At 38.6% G+C, this 20383-nt stretch overlaps 1 protein-coding gene across 5 annotated transcripts in view; it reads right to left on the minus strand.

Annotated features, from left to right (window-relative positions):
• The window catches only part of FRAS1 (Fraser extracellular matrix complex subunit 1), a 419338-nt gene that overhangs the window by 130054 nt on the left and 268901 nt on the right, over positions 1–20383 (minus strand). For all 5 annotated transcript variants that reach the window (XR_011437076.1, XM_023637884.2, XM_023637883.2 and 2 more), the window contains 4 exons: positions 17542–17626; positions 14523–14849; positions 5992–6145; positions 492–670 (listed from right to left, as the gene is read on the minus strand). Coding sequence is in view for 4 of the 5 variants with exons in the window: in XM_023637884.2 (XP_023493652.2) it covers positions 492–670; positions 5992–6145; positions 14523–14849; positions 17542–17626 (745 nt within the window). In the remaining variant the exon portion in view is untranslated. The remainder of the gene's footprint in view (positions 1–491; positions 671–5991; positions 6146–14522; positions 14850–17541; positions 17627–20383) is intronic.

A 20383-nucleotide genomic window follows, 5' to 3' on the forward strand; every position in this document is an offset into this window, starting at 1 on the left:
TATCCAATCATCAGTTTCTGGGCATGTAGGTTGGTTCCACGTCTTGGCTACTGTAAATAATGCTGCGATGAACATAGGGGTGCAAGGGACTCTTGGGATTTCTGATTTCAGGTTCTTAGGATAGATACCCAGTAATGGGATGGCTGGGTCATAGGGTATTTCTATTTTTAACTTTTTGAGAAAAAAGAATTTTTTGAGAACTTTTGAGAAAAGAAAATGTTTTTCTCTATATAGCATTTGAATATTTTGAAAACATTTTAGCCATTATCTCTCATAAATCTTTTTGCTGTGGAATGACTCTGCTTGTGGATATCCATAAGACTGAACTGACAGATTAAAAAACTCTCACAATGCTATTAATTACATTTTTTTCTTCCCCCAAATGTGATTTCCAGGCAATCACAGAAAATTAACTGAGTTGCTTATCAGTAAGGGTGATGGACCTCCATCAGACTATCTAGACATCAGAAAAGCCAGGAAGTAGACGGAACCTGAAAGCGGAAGGAGTCGCTCTGGGCTGGGACTCCGGAGTGCCGGTACCACACGATGCCTTCATCAATGTCTTGCTGGGTGAAGGTGCTGGTGGGGGCTGCGGTCCTCCCATCAGGCAGGTGCTGACCTTCGTCTGCGGGGCTGTCTGCAGGCATGTTAACCAGAAGGACCACTTCCCCTAGGAAAGCCACATAGTTAGTGAGGATCCCTGTGAAAAGTAAGTCAGAGCTCTCGTTTCTTTTCCTACCACTTTTTTTTTAACAGAAAAAAAATGAGGTACTTTTTAATTTTTATCTAAGGTGAAGGAAAGGATGTTAATACAGAATTCAGTTGATATCATCAAGTCTGCCGTTAGACAGAATTCCCAGTCTTTGAGCTAAAAGAATGAAAAGTCATTCAAGGGCAATTCATGTATGAAGTTACTGACTCATATCTACTAAAATTACATAAGGAGACCCAAACAGTGGTGAATACTTCAAATACTCAAATTCTGGGCACTGAATGGATTCATTTCTACCCCAAACTTTCCATCTAACAGAAAATGCTCTTCAATCAGTTTTTGCTGTAAACACAACAGAAAGTTAGAAAAAATTCACAAAAAGCTATTCTTGGGAGAATTACGTACAATAAAAATCATAATACCTAACACTGGAACGCATATGGCAGGTACTGCATAAAGCAGTTCACGTGGTGGTTCAAACTCAGCTCCACCACGTCCAGCTGCATGAGCTTACTTAGGCTTTACAAGCCTCTTTCCCTCATTGGTAAAGTGAGAATAATAGTAGATACTTCATAGGTTATTAAAAAGAATGTTGGTCATCGTTATGTTATTTAATCCTCCTGAAGATGTTATTATCATCTCCATTTTAAAGACAAAGTTCTTTAGGCTCAGAGAAGTTCAATAACTTGCTCAGGGTCACACAAATGGTAAGTAAAGGAGCTGGATTTGAATCTGAAGCTCGTCTTCTTGCTCCTGAAACTCTGTTACTGATCCTGATTATTTTGTGTTCACAGACCCATATGTACCCTGCTGAGCACCTGATCATGTTTCCTCCTCCTTTACTCTCTAAACTTTATTCGAATTGAAGCAAGGAAATCTAAATCTAAACAACATCACCAGTAACACCAATCTGCTTCCATTGCTCATTCTTCACCGGAAGCTACTATCTTCTTAAAGTGAGAATGCAAATACAGAGGTGTTACAGAAACAATTAAAATTTCAAGTGAAGACCACAGAGAAGAGTGGATGAAGTGCTGAAAGCAGAGCCATGTTCTCATGAAAACGCATCTAACAGTAAATCTGAAAGAAGCCTGCCTATCCACTCAGACAGTAAGAGGGAGAGAAGACCGTGCATGTGCGTGTGCGTGTGTGTGTGAGAGACAGAGAGACTGTGTTTTTAAAATGTGTAGGAGGATATGCAGATTTTAGTACACAAGACATACTGGGCAATTGATAGCACATTTTGATTACTCTAGAGAAATTTGTTTTCTTACTCAAAGGAAATACTTATTCTAATATTTACATGCACTAAATTCAAGTTAAAAATGAGCATAGTATCTCAGATGGTGATAAAATACTGAAATAAGAGAAAAACATCAGTACTCTTCTTTATATAATCATGTGGAGAACCAACTCACTCTAGTTTCTTTCTTGTATTATTTTTCATTTGTATCTAAGTCACAAATTCCATTACCCATCTCTCCCTGGTTCAACTTCTGCTCATAAGATACTACTAATAAGCATGCTTTTCCAGGATGTGGACTGTTTATGAATGTGACTACAGTTGCAAAATATTCTGAAAGGAGATTTCCATAATGAAAATGTGAAGAGTAGAAGGCTAGAAAATATTTAAATATAAATTTCCTAACTATTCTGCTTTATAATAGAAAAGCTAAGCAGAATTTTCCTAACAAATCCTAATGAAACAAACCTATTTTTCAGGAAAAAAAATCATTGCCATGCTATACAGATTAACAGAAATCACAGGATATTGACTAATTGCACTAATTTCAATTCAGTAAATAGTCAGTAAGCACCTGCTAGGTGCTATCTACTGTGATAGACCCTTCAGGGTGGGGGATTCAAAGATAAAGATCAGCCCCCATTAGCAACTGGGAGCCACTGTGAGATTTTCAGTAGGTGAATGGCATAAACTGATTTAGAACATAGAACGCACGTGATCAGAATACAGAGAGCCTATGAGGCTTCAAAGTCCTGTTAAACAGTCTGGGCTTTATTCTATAAAAATGGTAACAATAGTAGTTAACATTTATGTGGATACTTTGACCAATTATGAGACTACTGCAAAATTGAGATGATAGGTAGAGACCTGAACTAAGAGGTAAGCAACAGAGATAAGATTGGAAAGAAACAGATACAAGAGTCACTAAGGAAGTGGAAGCAACAGAACGTGACAAATGTGGCTGTGAAGGGTGAGAGAGAGGGAGGAATCAGAATCACCTACTAGGGTGGGTGGTAGGTGGGAAAGCGATGCCACTGATGGGTTGAGTAGGTTGGAGGGAAGATGAAGAGTTCAGCACCGGATATCTTGAACACAAGGTGCCTTTGTGATCAGCCCATGAATAGACAGGAAGATGTATCAGTACTTTGTGGGGTTCACACCAGTGAGGTGAGAGCTTTTGTGTGGTACCTCACCACTGCTTTTATTATAATATAACAAAGAGATGACCCTTGAAATATGTGAAGATTCAGGTTTAAAAACCAGAAAATAATCTTTACTTGTGATTTCCTTTATACTGAAGTCAATACTTTAACCAAGAATCTTGAAGGGAAAATTTAATAGGTATTAAGAACTGGAATCTCAATGGAATCTCCATAAATTATTTGGGGATTGAGATAATCTGTATTAAAGCTTTCTTACCCTATGCTAAATAATTTAGAGTTGGTAGTGTGTTGGATTAAGTTAGATTCTCTTTCAAATGATACTCAAGCTACTTCATTAAAACCATCTCATCAAATTTACTTTCAAACCTGCAAAGCAGCTAAATGTCCCAAGTATTAATCAACTCGTCTAAACTTACACCCAAAAACAGTGATGAGTCTGCAAGTGGTTGAACTTAGGTCCTTTATGCACATACCACAAAAGCAATTTACATTTGGTCCAGTTCCAGTTCACAAAAAGCCTAAAGTTTAACTAGAACATTCTAAAGTGATGAGGGAGTACATAGAAGCCAGGGTGGCAATGAAGTAAGAGCCTCATAATTCACTTCACTGGGATAGATAGATGTAAGTAGATTTGTATTAAGTGGGCTTCTAGTTCCTACAACCTTTTTCACTCTTGAATGCTTCCTAAGGGCAATGTGATCTGATTATTACTAATAGGGAGCTCTGAACACAGAGAAGAGGATTATGCTCATGGAAGAGGGTAATTAAGAGAGTTACAGCAAGAAAGGGTCACAATCAAGCCTACATGGCATTTATCAAGCTGAAATGGCTTAAAAACCATTTAATTCAGCATTGTTCTACTTAATACTTAAACAGAATATTGGACTACTGGGCTGTATCTAGGAAATTTAGGGGTTTAATGTTTTGGCTTTTAATGATCAAGATAAAGGTAGAGAATTTAATACATCAAAAGAGTCAAAGATTTTTAGAGCTGAAAAAGACACAAACATTATCCAGCTTAAAATCAGGGGGTGAAAGAACGGCAAAGTTGAATATCAGGGTCTGTGGAGTAATTAGCAGCATTGTCTCAATGTTAATTTCCTGGTTTTGATCATTGTTCTATGGTTATATAAGGATGTAACCATCGGGGGAAGCTGGGTAAAGTGTAATCAAGAGCTCTTTGTATTAATTTTGCAACTTTTCAGTATGTCTAAAATTATTTTAAAATAAAAAGTTAAAAAACTTATCTAGCCTAACCTTTCACAGAAACCTATGGTTGAAGGGGTACACTTGCCTTCCCCAAGGTTACACAACTATAATAAATGACACCCCAGCTAGATTGACTGTTTTACAATTATAATATCAATTCTTGATTAGATTATGCTTTTCAATGTCTCTTTAGATATTAGAATTATTTTTAAATTGTATAAAAATTTTTCCACACTACAGAAATTATATAATTTTTAAAATCTGCAAACCCAGAGGAAAAACAGATTATTATTCCTCTGCCATTTAGCATGCCAAGTGAGTTTTTACTTCTAATGAATATAATTTTCATTTTTAGGTGATCTCTAATTCTTTTTAAAAATCTACCTGCCTGTTCTTTTATTTTTACAGCATTTTGTTATTTCCTTACAGTTTCATTCTTTTATGTCTTTAAATCATTTTAAATATGCTTATTTCATAGTTTTTATAAGATCATTCCTTTATTTGAAATCCTTGGCGTCTTAATCTTCTTGTTTGTTTTGGTTATGATACAATAGATTGTTTCCTCATATGTTCTGTAATTCTGAATTCTGAGCTAATGTTCAGTGGTTTTATCTGTGAGAATCCCATGTGGCCTGGAGTTGAGGGTGGACATTCTGTAGAATTTTCTACTAGTTTGTGCAAAATACCCAAGAAATATCATTGGCCTGAGATTAATCTTCACATTAATGTGTCAGCTTTGGGTTTCTCAGACAATGCACATGATGAACTTAACCTTGGATCTGCGGGAGAAACAGGCCTGAAGTTCTGAATTCTCAGCAGACATTCTGCTTTACTCTGAGCCCTGGGAAAGACAGGTGGGTTTCTTTGGCATCTCTCTGTTCAGGTGAGCTTCTTATTTTCTATTCTGTCCTTCTAATTGAAGGTAGGTCTTTCCAGAGTCCTGGTCTTAGGCAGGATCTTCCAACTTTCTGTTTCTGCATGGGCATTAAATCCCAAGGTCCTGGATTATAAGACACACACAACCTCTCGCAGGGAAGCTATGCGATTAGCTCATGCAAGACTGGCTTTCAGTTCCTTCTTTGTTTTCGGCATCTGGAGATTTCTCTCTATTCTTGGGAGGTCAGCTATGAACACCTTATAATTCTTATTATCTTTTATCAAGAATTTCTAGGTGATGATGATGGGAAATTATTCAGGTTATCATATTCTACTATCTTGCAAGAAGTGGAAATAACAATGGAGATCTTGAAAAACGTTCTTATGTAAAGTTTTTTTTTTTTTAAAGTCTCAACAAGGAGAAGACTGGTGATGTTCTGGTAAGGACACACTGTGGAGTTTGAGAACCTGAGCTTTAAAATTAAACTGACATATATTAGCGAGGTGACTTTTAGCAAGTTACTTTCTCTGTTTTAAAAAGAAGTTGTTTTGAAACTTAAATGTTAGGTTTTACATATACTTTACATTTACATTACTTCTCATACTACCTAGTGCATAATATGTGTACAGTGTGATAGCTATTATGATTTTTCTGTTTTTAAAGGGGATGTGTGAGGCATTAGAAAGTCAAGTTTGTTGGAATCATAGGCTCGCTGCATAGCATCCTACAAAAGCAAGTCCAAGACTGCTGAATACACTGATGAAATCATAAAGGAAAAAGGAGTTACCAAAGTGGGGGTGGTTCTGTGTAATTTTGTAGACGATTTCTGAGGCACTGGCACCCGGAGCTTCGGCCTGTAAGATTCTGTTGGTAATCTGCAGCATCCCCCCTTCTGGAACCCACACCATTGAATTAGCCACAAGTCGAAGACCTCCATCATTCTAGAATAAGGAAAAAACGCAGAATTAGGACCAAGCAAAACAAGAAAATACCAGTCCTTAAAAACAGAAATTATCAGGTCCTATTGCTGATAAAGATCACCTAATAAGAGAGATTCATAGCTTTGGAGTCACACTATGAACTATTTGTGCATATTATGTGTAGATATATGCATATGTATGTATGTATATATATCTTGCTTTTTCTTTTAATTTTTCAAGAGCAAATAACTTATTTCACTAAGGAAGACTAAATCTCTCCATTTCTTTCTTTCATTTTTCGATCTACCTGCCCTTCCATCTTCCCCATCCACCAACCTTCAGCAACTATTCATTAAACACCTATTATATGCCAGCTTTTTTGCTAGAGGCCTGAGTTATACAAAGATGGCTGAAACAAGACCTCAGTTTCAGAACTTGCAGCCTAGTGGGAGAGACAGACACATAAATAATTACGATGCATCACAAGGGATGCTCTCTAAGAAGCTTGAGCAGGGTACTGTGGGAGAGTAAAAGAAAAACGAGATTTCCTCTTTGGGTAAGGAACGCTCAGGAAGGCTTTCCTATGGAAATATCATTTATTCTTGAATGACAAAAAATTGTGCTTTCCAAGTAGAGAAGTGGTGAAGCACAGTCTAGGCAGGGGGTCCAACCTGAGCAAAGGCAAAGACATGAGACAATGCACTGCGTGTTTAATAAAATATCCAAGTATCTGCAGCCAGCAGAGTTTAGGGAGCCGGAGGAGGGGGTGAAGAAAAAGTGACACTCTCTTAAGGTTGGCTGGTAGAAGACACTATGCTAAAAGTCTCCATTCATCTTATAGGCACCATAAAGTCAACAACGAGTCTTCAGGGAAGGGAATGAGATGATGAGACCTGGGTTTTAGAAAGACTCCAGCAGCAAAAGACGGAGGGGACTGTGATGAACTAGGAGCTGCAGAAACCACTTAACAAGTTCCCGTAATGGCTCAGGTGAGAGAAGATGAGAACATAATTGCAGTGGGAATGGATAGTTACAAATAGATTCCAGAAACACCACCGAGGCCGAATCGACAGGCCTTGATGATTGATTGAAAGTGAAGCCTTAGAAACAACCGTTGGGAGTAGCTGGCTGGCAGAAATCACCCATTTAGCACTCCTGAGAAGGCAATGATTTTAATTGCCAAAGCTAATATCATTAAAAAGTGCTCCCGTTCCTGATTTGCCCACCTCTTCCAAGGCCTCATAACTGACATTTTCCACAGAATGAGATTAGCGAGGCTGCCAGGGTTCAGTTTGTTTTCATACTTTTAAAACCAGTAAATCTGATATTTCGAAATATGGCATTTCAGAAGGGATGTTTTTCTAAATTATTGTTATTACTTTCAAATATGCCAATAAACAGAAGATAGCAAACAGCACTCTCCGAGGGGAATATTCAGAACAGAAGACAACAAATACTCCTTTGACACGAGAGCATTTGCCCCCCTCAGGAGGGGGTCATGGCCATTTTCACCACAATCACCAGGAAACTGAGTCAAACAGTGCCCAGGAGAACAGCAGCAAAGGCACCTTCTATTGTGATTGGTGCTCAGGGGCAAACTCCCAGAGAATTTTTTCCTTTCACGTTGATACAGCATATTATTTACAAAAACATCAAAGTGTGCCAAGAACTGCCTGTTATCTACTAGAATTTTTGGGGAAAAGCCGTATTAACTCCAGTAGAGTTTTATATAACATGATACACTCGGACCCAGGTGTCTTAATTGCTAGAAATCTTTCTAAAAGCAGCAGCCTCAACCACTTTAATTACGGTAATTGAGATGGGTCACACACCAACAAACACATTCTTGACTATCGAGGCAAGGTGGTTTTTCAAATATTCCAAGCAAGTAAGCACTGTGACCCGAACGCACCTCCCCAGGTGTCTTTCCCACTACATCTCTATCTTGACTATACTTTCTCAATACAATTCTCTGTAATTCCTGTGTGAGTGAATATTTTTAGGAGACAATTCTTGCAAGTCAGTGTTCAGAGTCTAGCAACATCTGGAACTTATTAGAAGTTCAGAATCTCAGGCCCCACCCGGAACCTTCCGAATCAGATCTTTGGAATTAGAATCTTAGTATTTTATTTTTTTCACCAGCTTTATTGAAGTATACTTAACAAATAAAATTTTTATATATTTAAGGTGTACAACGTGATGTTTTGATATATGTATACATTGTGATATGATTAGTACAATCAAGCTAATTAAGGTATCTATCACCTCACATGGTTACAATTTTTTTGGGGGGTGGTGAAAACACAAGACCAACTCTCTTGGGAAATTTCAAGTATACAATACAGTATTATTAAGTATAGTCACCATGCTGTACATTACATCCAGAACTTATTCCCCTCCCATAACTGAACCTTTGTACCCTCTGACCAGGATCGCCCCATTTCCCTCACTCCCTGGCAACCACCGTTATACTCTGCTTTTATGAGTTCAACTTTTTTAGATTCAAAATCTAAGTGAGATCATGCAGTATCTGTTTTTCTGTGTCTAGCTTATTTTACTTAACATAATGTCCTCCAGGTTTATTTATGCTGTCACAAATTGTAGGATTTCCTTCCTTTTTAAAGGCTGAATACTATTCCATTGTATATACATACTACATTTTCTTTATCCATTTATCCATTGAGGAACACTTAGATTGTTTCCATATCTTGGTTATAGTGAAGAATGCTGCAATAAACATGGGAATGCAACTATCTCTTCAAGATACTAATTTAACTTCCTTTGGATATAGAGCCAGAAGTGGTGTTGGTGGATCATATGCTAGTTCTGTTTTTAATTTTTTGAGGAATCTCCATACTGTTTTCCATAATAGCTTCACCAATTTACATTGCCACCAACAGTGTACAAAGGTTCCTTTTTTTCCACACTCTCACCAACGCTTATTATCTTCTGTCTTTTCCATAAGAGCCATTCTAACAGATATGAGGTGATATCTCACTGTGGTTTTGATTTGTATTTCCCTCATGATTAATAATGTTGAGTACCTTTTCATGTACCTGTTGACCATTCGGATGTCTTCTTTTGAGAAATGTCTATGCAGGTCTTTTGCCCATTTTTTAATTGAATTATTTGTTTTTTGGCCATTGAGTTGTTTGAGTTCCTTATGTATTTTAGATATTAGCCCCTTTTCAGACACTTGGTTTCAAATATTTTCTCCCATGCTGTAGGTTGCCTTTTCATTTTGTTGATTGTTTCCTTTGTTTTTCAGTTTGATGCATTCATACTTGTATTTTAATAAGATCCCCAGGAGATGAGGAGTCATGCTAAAGTGAGAGAAGCACAGCCCAGGATAGAGATCTCAATGGATCTAGAGTGGTTCTCCTGAAACGCCACAGACAGGCCTTTCAGAATATTTACATCTATAACAGGATAATACATATGCCTCTGTTTGTAAATTATGTGTTCACAGTACTTAAGGAGAAACAGACAACTGTCTAAGGAAAAGTATTCTTCCCACTCATTATGTTGAAGATGGTTTTTCTGGCTGCTTTCTTTGGGAGAGGGTACAGGGAAGATTCAAAAAGAGATGAACAGAAGGCTGTACACTATCTTTTCCATGGCTAAAGTGTCCAAAAACCCAGACAAACTTTAACATTTCCCCAATGGTTCTGACATTTTGCAATTTCTTTATCTCCTTGTAGTTTTTTTTCCTGCACAATCCCTGTAAGCTCAAGAAATTAGCCATAATATCAGTTGAATAATCTCCTGCCTAGTGATGTTTTATATATCCTTCAGGGCACCACATTAGAAGGCAATGAAATCCCAACAAAAGATTATGGGGGTATAATTAAAACGGGGCTTTAAATTAAATAGTTCTCCTAATTCATTTCATACAACAATAGGCGTACAGAAATGCTGGTAATAAAGTTTAGCCATTATATATTGTATTACAAATAAAAATATTAACGTTGTAAACCAAAAGTAAAGGCCCAAACCTTTATCATTTGGAGGAAAAATCACACAAACAAAATGAAACTCCTCCCTCCCCCCAACCAAATAAAGGTTGAGACATAAATGATGAGCTCAAATGATAGCGTACCCCAACCTCAGGCCAAAATATTCAAGATAAAAAATTTTAAAACTTAATTAAATAGAAAATGATGATAATTAGATATAACAGCAATCCTAACGTTTTATTTACTCTGTAAAACTATATCATAATTTGCAAAGGTTCATTTATATCATAACTTTTAAAATTTAATCTTGTAAGACATTGTGGATTTTAGAGAAGAATCATGTGGAGTGGTGCATATAACGTGAAACTTAGATGCTATTTACCAGGATGAGGAACGATGGAAAGATAATTAGAGTGTTTTTGTGTTTGTCAATGTGCGTGTGCACCTCCTTCAGGTCAAGAATATTTTCAACGTTCTCTCTATGTAGCCTTCAACTGCTTTATAAATAAATAAACTTTTTGAAATCAGCAAACATCTTATAAGACACTAAACTGAATAAGCTAAGCAAGTCCAAAAGAGGTGAAACCCAGACACGCAGTGAGGATTTATTTATGAGATAGACAGACTGTTATTCAGAAAAATAAACATTTTTGTGCCACTGATATTTATAATTTTCACAAACATCTTTATTATCAAACTGTGTCCCCTCAAGACAACCAATGGGAGGATAGGTTTTAAGAAAATTGAGGGAAAGCACAGCAAGGTTTTTAACTGCACACGGGTCTTACTAAGGTCAAGCAGCCAGAGAGGACTCTGAGCAATAGAATTTTCCATCCAGTTCATAGCATGACACTTGGGGGCTTTTAACATCAAAGCATTACCGAGCTGCAGAAAATAACTGCTCCAACAACAACAAATGAGGTCAAAAAGATCACCAGATTTATTGCCAAAGTGGAAAAAGGAGCATGATTTCCAGAGATGACTTAATTAATGAAAAAGGAGGCAATTCCTTGAGAGTCCAGCAGTGGAGAGAAACCCACCAATAAGCATGACTTTCCCTGCTCACATTTCAGCCCCTGTGAGATGCCGAAATGCTTTAGAATCGTATCTCTAGCAGCCCTGGGTTTGGTAATCGACTCAATTAATAAAAGCCTGCTCAGCAGAGCATTCTTTACCTTTTAATCTTATTTCTTTTGCCTCCTCCTCCCAAGAGAACATGTTTCAACATCAGTCCTGGGTCTATTTTCTCCTCAGTGACCCAGTATAAGCCTGGAGGGTGGTAGTCAAGTTTACTCACTGCTAGGCCAAGGATAAAAACATAAGTTTGGGAAAAGTGATGTAGAACTTGAGAAATAAGAGTGGGACTGACAGCTCCTACCCTCAGTCCCAGACGGTCCACCCCAGCATCAGCAGAGGTGCCCTGAAGGCTTCTCGTCTGATGCAGAGATCGAGTCAAAGGCAGGAAGACGGGCACCAGGCTCGCTCAAGCTGTTGCATCCATCCATCTATCTATCCATCCAACAAAAATGTACTGAACTCTGACGATGTGCCTTGCTCAAGAGAGTAAGACTGAAACACTTCCCGCTCTCACAAGCTTCATTTTTCTACCCTCCCTTCCTTTCCATCCATCTTACCAGGTTAAGTTTCCTGTTGAACAACATCGGGATTAATTTGTACATTCATTCACTAGGAATTAGACCTAAACTCCTTGGCCATTCCATTTAAGCCACTAGATAGACATCAGCCAGTAATTGGCCTCACTCCAAATTTAATACACAGGTAACCTCAGGGTAAGGACTCGGCTGATCATCTTGAAAAACGGCTATCAGAACAAAATCAATCATGTCTGACTACATACCTACTAGAACCCATTAACAGTTGAGCCAGTTTTTTCCTCTTGGGCTCCAGTAGACTTATGATTATAAATAGCTTCACTTGTAACAAGATGTGGTGAGCCCAGAGGGAAGATTCCAGGAGGCCTGGGGCCTAGACAGCTTGGATAGGAAACTGAGAAAATGACTAAATTACTGTCTCCATTCTGTCCATTAAAGGGATAAGAATATATATGACCAAAACATTGAAAAATATGGGCTAGAATGAAAAGAGCTGCATGGTTAAAGTGTGAGGAGCCAGAATTTACTTGACTTGAAATCACAGATCCAGCACCAAAAACCTCAATGAAAAATAAACATTTTTAAACCTCTCTAAATGTTTTTAAACCTTCTTTTTTTGTTTCCTCTTTTGGAAAATAAGAGATAATAATTGTACAAATATTCTAGAATGACCATGAAGATCAAATGGAATAATTCACATCAAGCATTAGTGCCCAATAAAGGTTACAAACTAAACAAACAGAAACACCTTCTACCCATAGTAGAATTTCCTTAGAAGAAATAAGGTCGTAGAGCCTCTATTCTAATCCTCTTCACAAAGATATTGTAAAGATCAGAGTACTTTTAGCCCACATGATGGACAGGTAAGCACAGCACTATACGAGATGGAGGGATGGTAGGGAGAAGGAGGAGGGACAGACACCATAAACACCAACGTGACTCCCAAGTTATAAGCACTACAAGAATTCTTAAGTTCTGTGCTTCTGCCTTATTTATAAATTAAAATTCTATTTGTATGTTTCGTTTCCTTTTGGTAGTCAAATCAACTAAAATCTTAGAAATACTCTTTGACATTGGGCCATACCACAGGAAATGATTGTGCAATACACTGAATTGAGCTCCAAACACGGAGATTGAAACCACAATAGGAAAGGTGGCTGCCGGAGTTGCAATGAAATCCTCTAACAATCTTTGGTAAGAAACCAAGAAGGAAGAAAAGAAAACTTTCTGTCTCTGTCTAGACTTCATCTCTTCAGAACTAAACCTCATCTCCCAGGGCGATTGCAAGAGGGTGATAATTAGGATTAGCTACAAGGCGGCTATCTGCCAACTCTATCTCATCATCAGCCTCCACTTACTCGCATCTATCTCATGCCACCGTCACTGTTTTCAGCAGCTGAAAATAATGAGACAAGAGCCTGAGAAATTAGCTAGCAGACCATATTAGATTCAGCTGTTCACCTTCACGAGGATCCATTGCAAATTTTGAGTGATCATTGGTGAGAAAGTGACAAGTGATTTCTAAACTGTCCTCAGCAAGTCAATCACTCTAGCTAATGATTAATGACACTGCAGTAGGGACTGATATTTGGAATGAAAAGTTCAAAAGAAATTATAAGTCTCCCAATCTACTACCATGGGCAAGAGCTATTCTTGCCGTAACAGAGAAAAGAGCTGCTAGTGGAATATCATCAAGTAATAAACAGTTTTGAAAATGTTTTTCGATGGGCTCTTTGATCTAGCATGGGTTAGCTGAGTATTCTCCAAAATGTGACAGCCATCCCATTAGTAGTATCCAAGAACATTTTACGTAGTACATGGGTAAATTTTTATTAAATGGTTATGTATTAATTTTAATATTTTAGAAAAAAGTATAATTCAATATTAAGCTCATGATTTCTCAAGTATTATTAATTAGGATGAGGCCATAATAAAAAAGTAAGTTGATTCAAAGAAAAATTTCAAGTAAATAATAGGACAGGTGCTCACAGATATGGCAAAAACATATGGAAGTGGCATGGGAATGACTCAGACTGAGAAATACTGCTCTTCACTGGGCTCCTACCCGCTGTGCCAAGGATTCCTGTGATTACTAAAAGGGAGAGTTCCCTCATCCTACTCCACTTGGGCTAAAAGAATGGCTGAACTCATCTTTTTTGATTCATTATGATAGCCTGACCATGAGCTTCACATTGCATGAGCTGTTTTAGGAGGGCAGACAAGAACAGGGGCTGGTTTGATTCTTATGATGGTGCTCAGGCTGGTGACAAAAGAATTAGTGAACAGGGGCTGGCCCCGTGGCCGAGTGGTTAAGTTCACACGCTCCGCTGCAGGTGGCCCAGTGTTTTGTTGGTTCGAATCCTGGGCGCGGACATGGCTCTGCACATCAGACCATGCTGAGGCAGCGTCCCACGTGCCACAGCTGGAAGGACCCACAACAAAGAATATACAACTATGTACCTGGGGGATTTGGGGAGAAAAAGGAAAAAAATAATAAAATCTTTGGAAAAAAAAAAGAATTAGTGAACAATGAGGCATTTTTATGGCAGCAAGTCAACATAAAAGTTCAAAAGTTTCCCTTTTATAGAGAACAGGGGGACAGGTCTTTGAGATCAAGGGTGCTCCTAACAAAATATATAATGCCTCCTGAAACTGGGTAAGGTGTTCTACTGATCTTCTTTGAACGTCCTAAGTATCTCCCTAATAGGGTTTAATAAGTGTTTGGATAAATAAATAACTAGCCATATCTTAACTTTATTGCAAAATATTGTCATCAACAGAACTTCACATCTAGGTGCAAGGAAATTTTGCTCTCGGAATGGCACCTACCTTGGGCACGGTCTTCACACGGAACAGTATATTTTGGAAGGAGTGTCCGTCATTGGCCTGCAAGACTGCAACATCGGATTTGCTATCTGAGCCATCATGAGCATAGTGGAGGAGGCCCCTGGAGAGTTCATCCAGCCGGAATTGATAGATAGGGCTTGCAGGAGACTGAAGTGTTTGGAGCAACTGGCCATGAAGTGGAGGATCAAGCACTTCGACTACCACATCCTGTGGGTTGTCATCATCTCGGATGTCAAGCAGCTGGGTGGTGATGGTTCCCCTCCCTCCTCTGCTAATATGGAGGGCTTCATTTCTCAGCACATAGGGGGCCTGTGGAGACGAAGGGAAGGAGGAGAAGAAAAGCCATTTAGCAGGAAAATCCAGTGGACTAGATACCAGTTGTGTGCAACCTGATTGATATTTCTAAGCTTTTCAAGGAACTCTAGGCACTCCAGCAAAGTGCTAAACTTTGCATAGATAAAGTATTTGTCTGAGGGTAGTCAGTCAAAGTAATCACAGCAAATGAGGTTACTTCACACCTCCGGTTCTGGAGGTTTCTCAAGCTACTTTCAAGACCACAGTATTCATCAGAGGCAATTGAGGTGAGCTGCTTGCTTCTGAATTTCTGATGTCTCTGTTCTCTTGATTGACACTATATCCCCTGTGTTGTAACTGGGATCAGCTCAGTGTCAGGGAACCCACTCAGCTGTCAGCAACCAAGGGAGACCAATAAGAGAGGTATAGAATTTTTGCACTTGTGTTGGGAGTTGAGCACTTTATTTTAGGCGACGCTGCAGCATGCTGACTCGGAGCAAGATACTACTGCATTCTGAATTCACGCTGTTTCTGTTCCCTCCCGGTAACTTTCTTCAAGCTGTCTCAGTCTCATCCATATCCTGAGGGGGCCCACTCCAACTCAGGTTATAAAGCCTAGTAAGATCATGGTCTGAGTAAGGCAGCCACCTGGTTAATTCATGTGGCAAATTTTAATGTTTTCCTTAGGATTATCAGGTTTCCCCCCACCGACTTAAGTAAAGAGATAAAATGTTCTTTCATAAAGATAAAACTTAATGAACCCATCAAAAAAAATATGGAGGCCAGAAGCCAAAGAAAACATTATCTTAGTTTTTTATATCGTTTGAAGTTAACTATCTAGGACTTTTCTCAGCACACTGCCTTCTTTAATCCAAATGGCTTTCTTTTAAAACTTCACCTCCTGGCCTCCTGGAAATTTCAATATCTATTAAAGTAATGTCTAACTAATGCATCATTATCATAATCACATAGTAGGAACTAGCTGATAGTTACTCCTCTGAATTCCCGAGAATTCAAAAGCTGTGATTTTCTACACGGGAATGAATGGCCCCTCAGATTCTGAAAGAGGAGAGGTCAAAGGTGATGTCAAAATCCATAAATGGAAAAGATCGAATTAACTTACATGAGAAAATCTCAGGGAGGCTCAAGACCATATTGAAATATCACAGAAACGTAAAGGAACAAAAATAAGTTAAAATTCATTTCTAAAATTCCACTTTTACAAGGTTAAAATGCTAAAGGTTTCTCATATAATAAATAACATAAAAAACATGCCCTAACTATCTACTCACTCGATTTGGGGAAAAGAAAGAAACAAAAATGAGGGAAGCATGGGAACTCACCACCTCAGATTAGGAAGTAACCTGCCAACACCTACCCTATGTCTTTTATTCACCTAATTAGAGGAACTGTATCAGCACAACCAAAAAGAACAAAACAAAACTTCTGAGCCTAAGTACTGAATAACATCTAAGCCAGGAAGTGCTCAGTCTCAACGTGGCCCTCTGGCACATATTTACAGAGATCACAGGTTTCAGCTTTAATTAAAACAAAATTCATACTCTCAGCCCAACCCTGAGGTCAAATTAACTCAGGTCAATTTCCAATCATTCCTCAACTTCAGTCACCCTTGAAGTGAGAATGCCATCAAGAAGAGCTGAGCTGGGCTGTGAATACTATTTGGCAGCCACTTCTGGCAGAAGTCTATATTACCCATGCTCTGTGGTCTTTACATTTTTGGACCCAAAATATAAAAATATCAGTTTAAAAATCACAACCTTCCTTGAATCATGACTAACACACTACTAAGATCTGGATATTCTGGTTGTCTTGGTTCCCCATACTGATATCCCACTCTCTTGCTGTTCAGAACTTAAGAATATATCTATCTTCCTACTCTCTTTACATGCTTCAGCAGTTCAATCCCTCAAGCCCGGTTCCTCAGAGCATCTACTACTATATGTATTCTGGACACAGAAGTACAACTTGACAGAGATGAGTGATGAGAACAGAAGAGCCATCACACTGAGTTTTATAGCATCTACCATGATTTCCTCAGACTTGTGTGTGGCTGATGATCACACTAGCTCCTCATCTAAGTAGATCCTTAATAAGATCTTCTAACTACTGCAAACTGGGTTAAACGTAGTGCAGCTACATGACAGATAGGCAAAAAGTAGCTGAACATAATTCCACATGGCTGAGAGAGACATATTTAGACAAAACAAACTCATTTACCTAAGAATAGGAAAGTCTTAACAACTGGAACAGCTTCAAATTATTCTGAAGGGCTATATCAGATTCAGTAAACTAAGGCACCATAATGTAATGGTCAAGAACACAGACTCTGTTGTCAGATTTACTGGGCACAAATCTTAGCTCTCTATTTATTAGCTCTATCACCACAGACAAGTTACTGAATCTCCCTATGGCTTAGTTTACTCAACTGTAAACTGGGGATAATAATACCTCATAAGACTGGCATGAAGATTAAATGAGAAACACTAAGAAGAGTACTACAGACGTTTTAGTAATTGTAGCTGTTATTACCCACAAGTACTAAAAATTACTCCAGTGGCATTTCATGAGGAAACCGAGACAAAATTAACTTAGCTCAATCATTTTTGCTAAAATTACAAGAAATCTCGATTCATGCTTGAGAATTAGTAGGCATGTGAAATTATTAAGTGTGTGGCACTTTTATTACCTGTGTTGAAAATGCTTGTATGTTGATCAGCTGTGGCTCAGAGAAGAATTGCTGGTCACTAATTTTCAGGGAAAAGTACCCCTTCCTAAAAGAAATCCCCAAGAAAAGGAATGAGAAAATACAATCATTAAATTATTCTTTAGAAAGACAGGAATGACAAATATTTTCAGGTTATGTGCATGTATGAATTTGGATCAAACCACTACAGTAGTATCATATTCATACTGTAAATAAAAACGACCAGCTAAAGAGGAACACAGTGAGAGGCAGGTAAAACTATTATGTTTTCTTAGATCTCATTATAACACAACAATTATGTAAACTTTTTGTTTCCTGTTTTTCTAAGTTGAATATATGAAAGATTGAAAATGAGTTGTGGGGCCAAGACAGGTTAGTAATATATTGTAGGCTAACGGTTAAATTGGAGAATGGAAAGGAATTTTTCATAGTCTCTGACTAGTTCTCAATGATTCCCTCTTTCCCGCAAACCCTCTCCCCAGTGCCTGCCCAATTCATGTGAGTGGACCCCTATTAACAATATCTGCAAAATTTGTATTACACAACTCTATCTATCCCCTTTCCCCTCTGCCCACCGCACAAACATTCAGTGTGGACTTGACTGGGGAAGGACGAGTTACTCCCTGGAAATTTGGAACTGGCCTGAGAGTCTTCATTTGAACATGTGGGAACCATAGTCTGCAGTGTCAATGGGAATGTGGAGCAGGCCTTTCTGTAGGAGAGAGGTGAATGAAGCCTATGAACAAAGAGACACAGAGACAAGAGGAAGAATGGAGTCCTGCTTCCCATTCCCGGTTCTAGCTTCCAGGCTTGCCCTGGAATCTAGCTGCTCTTAACGTCTTGAGATCTGAGCCCCCTGCAATGTTAGAACAAGCCTTACTATTTTGCTTCATCTAGTTCACAGTGACTTCCATTACTCTTCTAACCAAAGAGTCCTAATTAGTAGGACAAAATAAGGCTCACTCTTTGCTGTGGTTTTTACTTCCTATAAAAGAATGTTGTTCCAGCAGCTTCAGAGACTACTAGAAGGGAAAATTCAGAGTTGCCCACCTTCAAAGTCAAAACAAGCACAGCACTCCCTGTGGGCTGGTAAGATGTGAGATTAACGCATTATGGGAGGTTTTGGATTCTCATCTATGATAGGAACCATCGTTTTAAAAGTTCTTTAAAAGGTATTCTTGGAACTAAGTACTGATACATGAAAGAATGTGGATGGGTCTCAAAAGCATTATGGCAAAAGCCATAAACAAAAGATTACATATTGTATGATTCTATTCCCATGACATTTCAGGGCAAAACTCTAAGGGTGAAAAATAGATCAGTGGTTGCCAGGGACTGGGAGCACGGGCATGACTGTAAAATGGAGATTTTTTTGGTTAATGGAACTGTTTTATATCTTGAGTGTGGTTGTGGTCTCAAGACTGCAAGACTGTATATATCTGTAAATACTCACAGAACAATACACCTTAAAATGGGGAATTTTATTGAATGCAAATTATACCTCAATCAACCCTATTTTTAGAAAAAATATTCATTCCTGTCTTCCTTCCCATTCTATCCTACCCTTCATTTTCTGCACCATTTGAATCCTGCTCCTCTCTACTTTCACCTCCAGACTTCAAGAGAATGCAATTGATGGGAGAAACAGAATGAACAATGAAGGGGTAGTTACTCCCAACCTACTGGGGAAAAATGAGTTTTGGTGGCACTCAGGTTCCAATAACTGTTCAGCATCTCAGCTTATCAAGGTCACCACGACTATATTTACAAGTTGTCTTGTATTCCACAGGGGCATTCCAATCCCAAAGGAATCCAGTCTAAAGAATCATGGTCAGTGTTTTCATGGGGAAAGACAAAACCACACACCTATGTGGTAGGTTGTCCCTTTTGTTTTTGCATCATTCAGTGACTTACATAGTTTCCTTTTTTTCACGAGTTTCTACCAGCTTTGTTTTACTATTCCTCTTATTCTTTCGTTTAAATTTTTAAATAACAAAAATCCAGTATTAAAATGGATACAAGAAAAAAGAGTTCTGAAAGAATTCCCTGCAAAATAGTTGCCATTCTTTGTCCCATTTAGGAGTGCAAAGCTGACTCTGCAAGAGAATAGGTGATAAGAGACTAAAGAAGTTTAACAGACAAGAGGGTTAACTTTGGGAGTCTGTGGAGCTTTATATACTTCGCACACTTTTCACAAGTGATTCCAAGATAAATGACTACACACGTGGAGCTGTGTGTGTGTGTGTGTGTGTGTGTGTGAGATGCCAACACTTAAGAACTATGCTTGAGGCGAAATGAACGAAGGAGAAGGAGCACAAATTTGAAGAGTGATACTATGGCATCACACCAGAGTTTCAAGCTCCATCTCTGTAGCAATACTTCTCTAGGCAATTCTCTTTCGCCCCTTGAGGATGGAAGCATGCCCATTGTTCCTAGTATTATCAAGGAGGAAGAAATCATAGTGGCTATATGGCATGGGTTGTGGGATCAGAGAGCCGGTGGTTGGAGTCTCAGCTCAGCACTCACAGACTGCAAGGCCTCGGGCAAGATTACGTATACTTTCAAGGCCTCAGTTTCCCTATCTGTAGACTGGGAACATAAGCATATATAATCCGCGTAAAGTGCTTAACACAATGCCTGGGTCATAGCACTCAGCAAATGTTAGTTGTTCTTATTCCTATAACATGGTCTTTTGAGCTTACTGGCATCACCAGCTCTGAATAGAAATAGGGAAAAGTGCCACCTACTTTTCTGCCCACCTATCTCCTAGCCCAAACCTTAAAAAAAAATCTCAAGTTTAGTGGTGGCAGTAAAAAGTACCCAC

Source organism: Equus caballus, chromosome 3 (assembly GCF_041296265.1).
Source record: "Equus caballus isolate H_3958 breed thoroughbred chromosome 3, TB-T2T, whole genome shotgun sequence".
In the NCBI taxonomy this organism is placed as follows: Eukaryota; Metazoa; Chordata; class Mammalia; order Perissodactyla; family Equidae; genus Equus; species Equus caballus.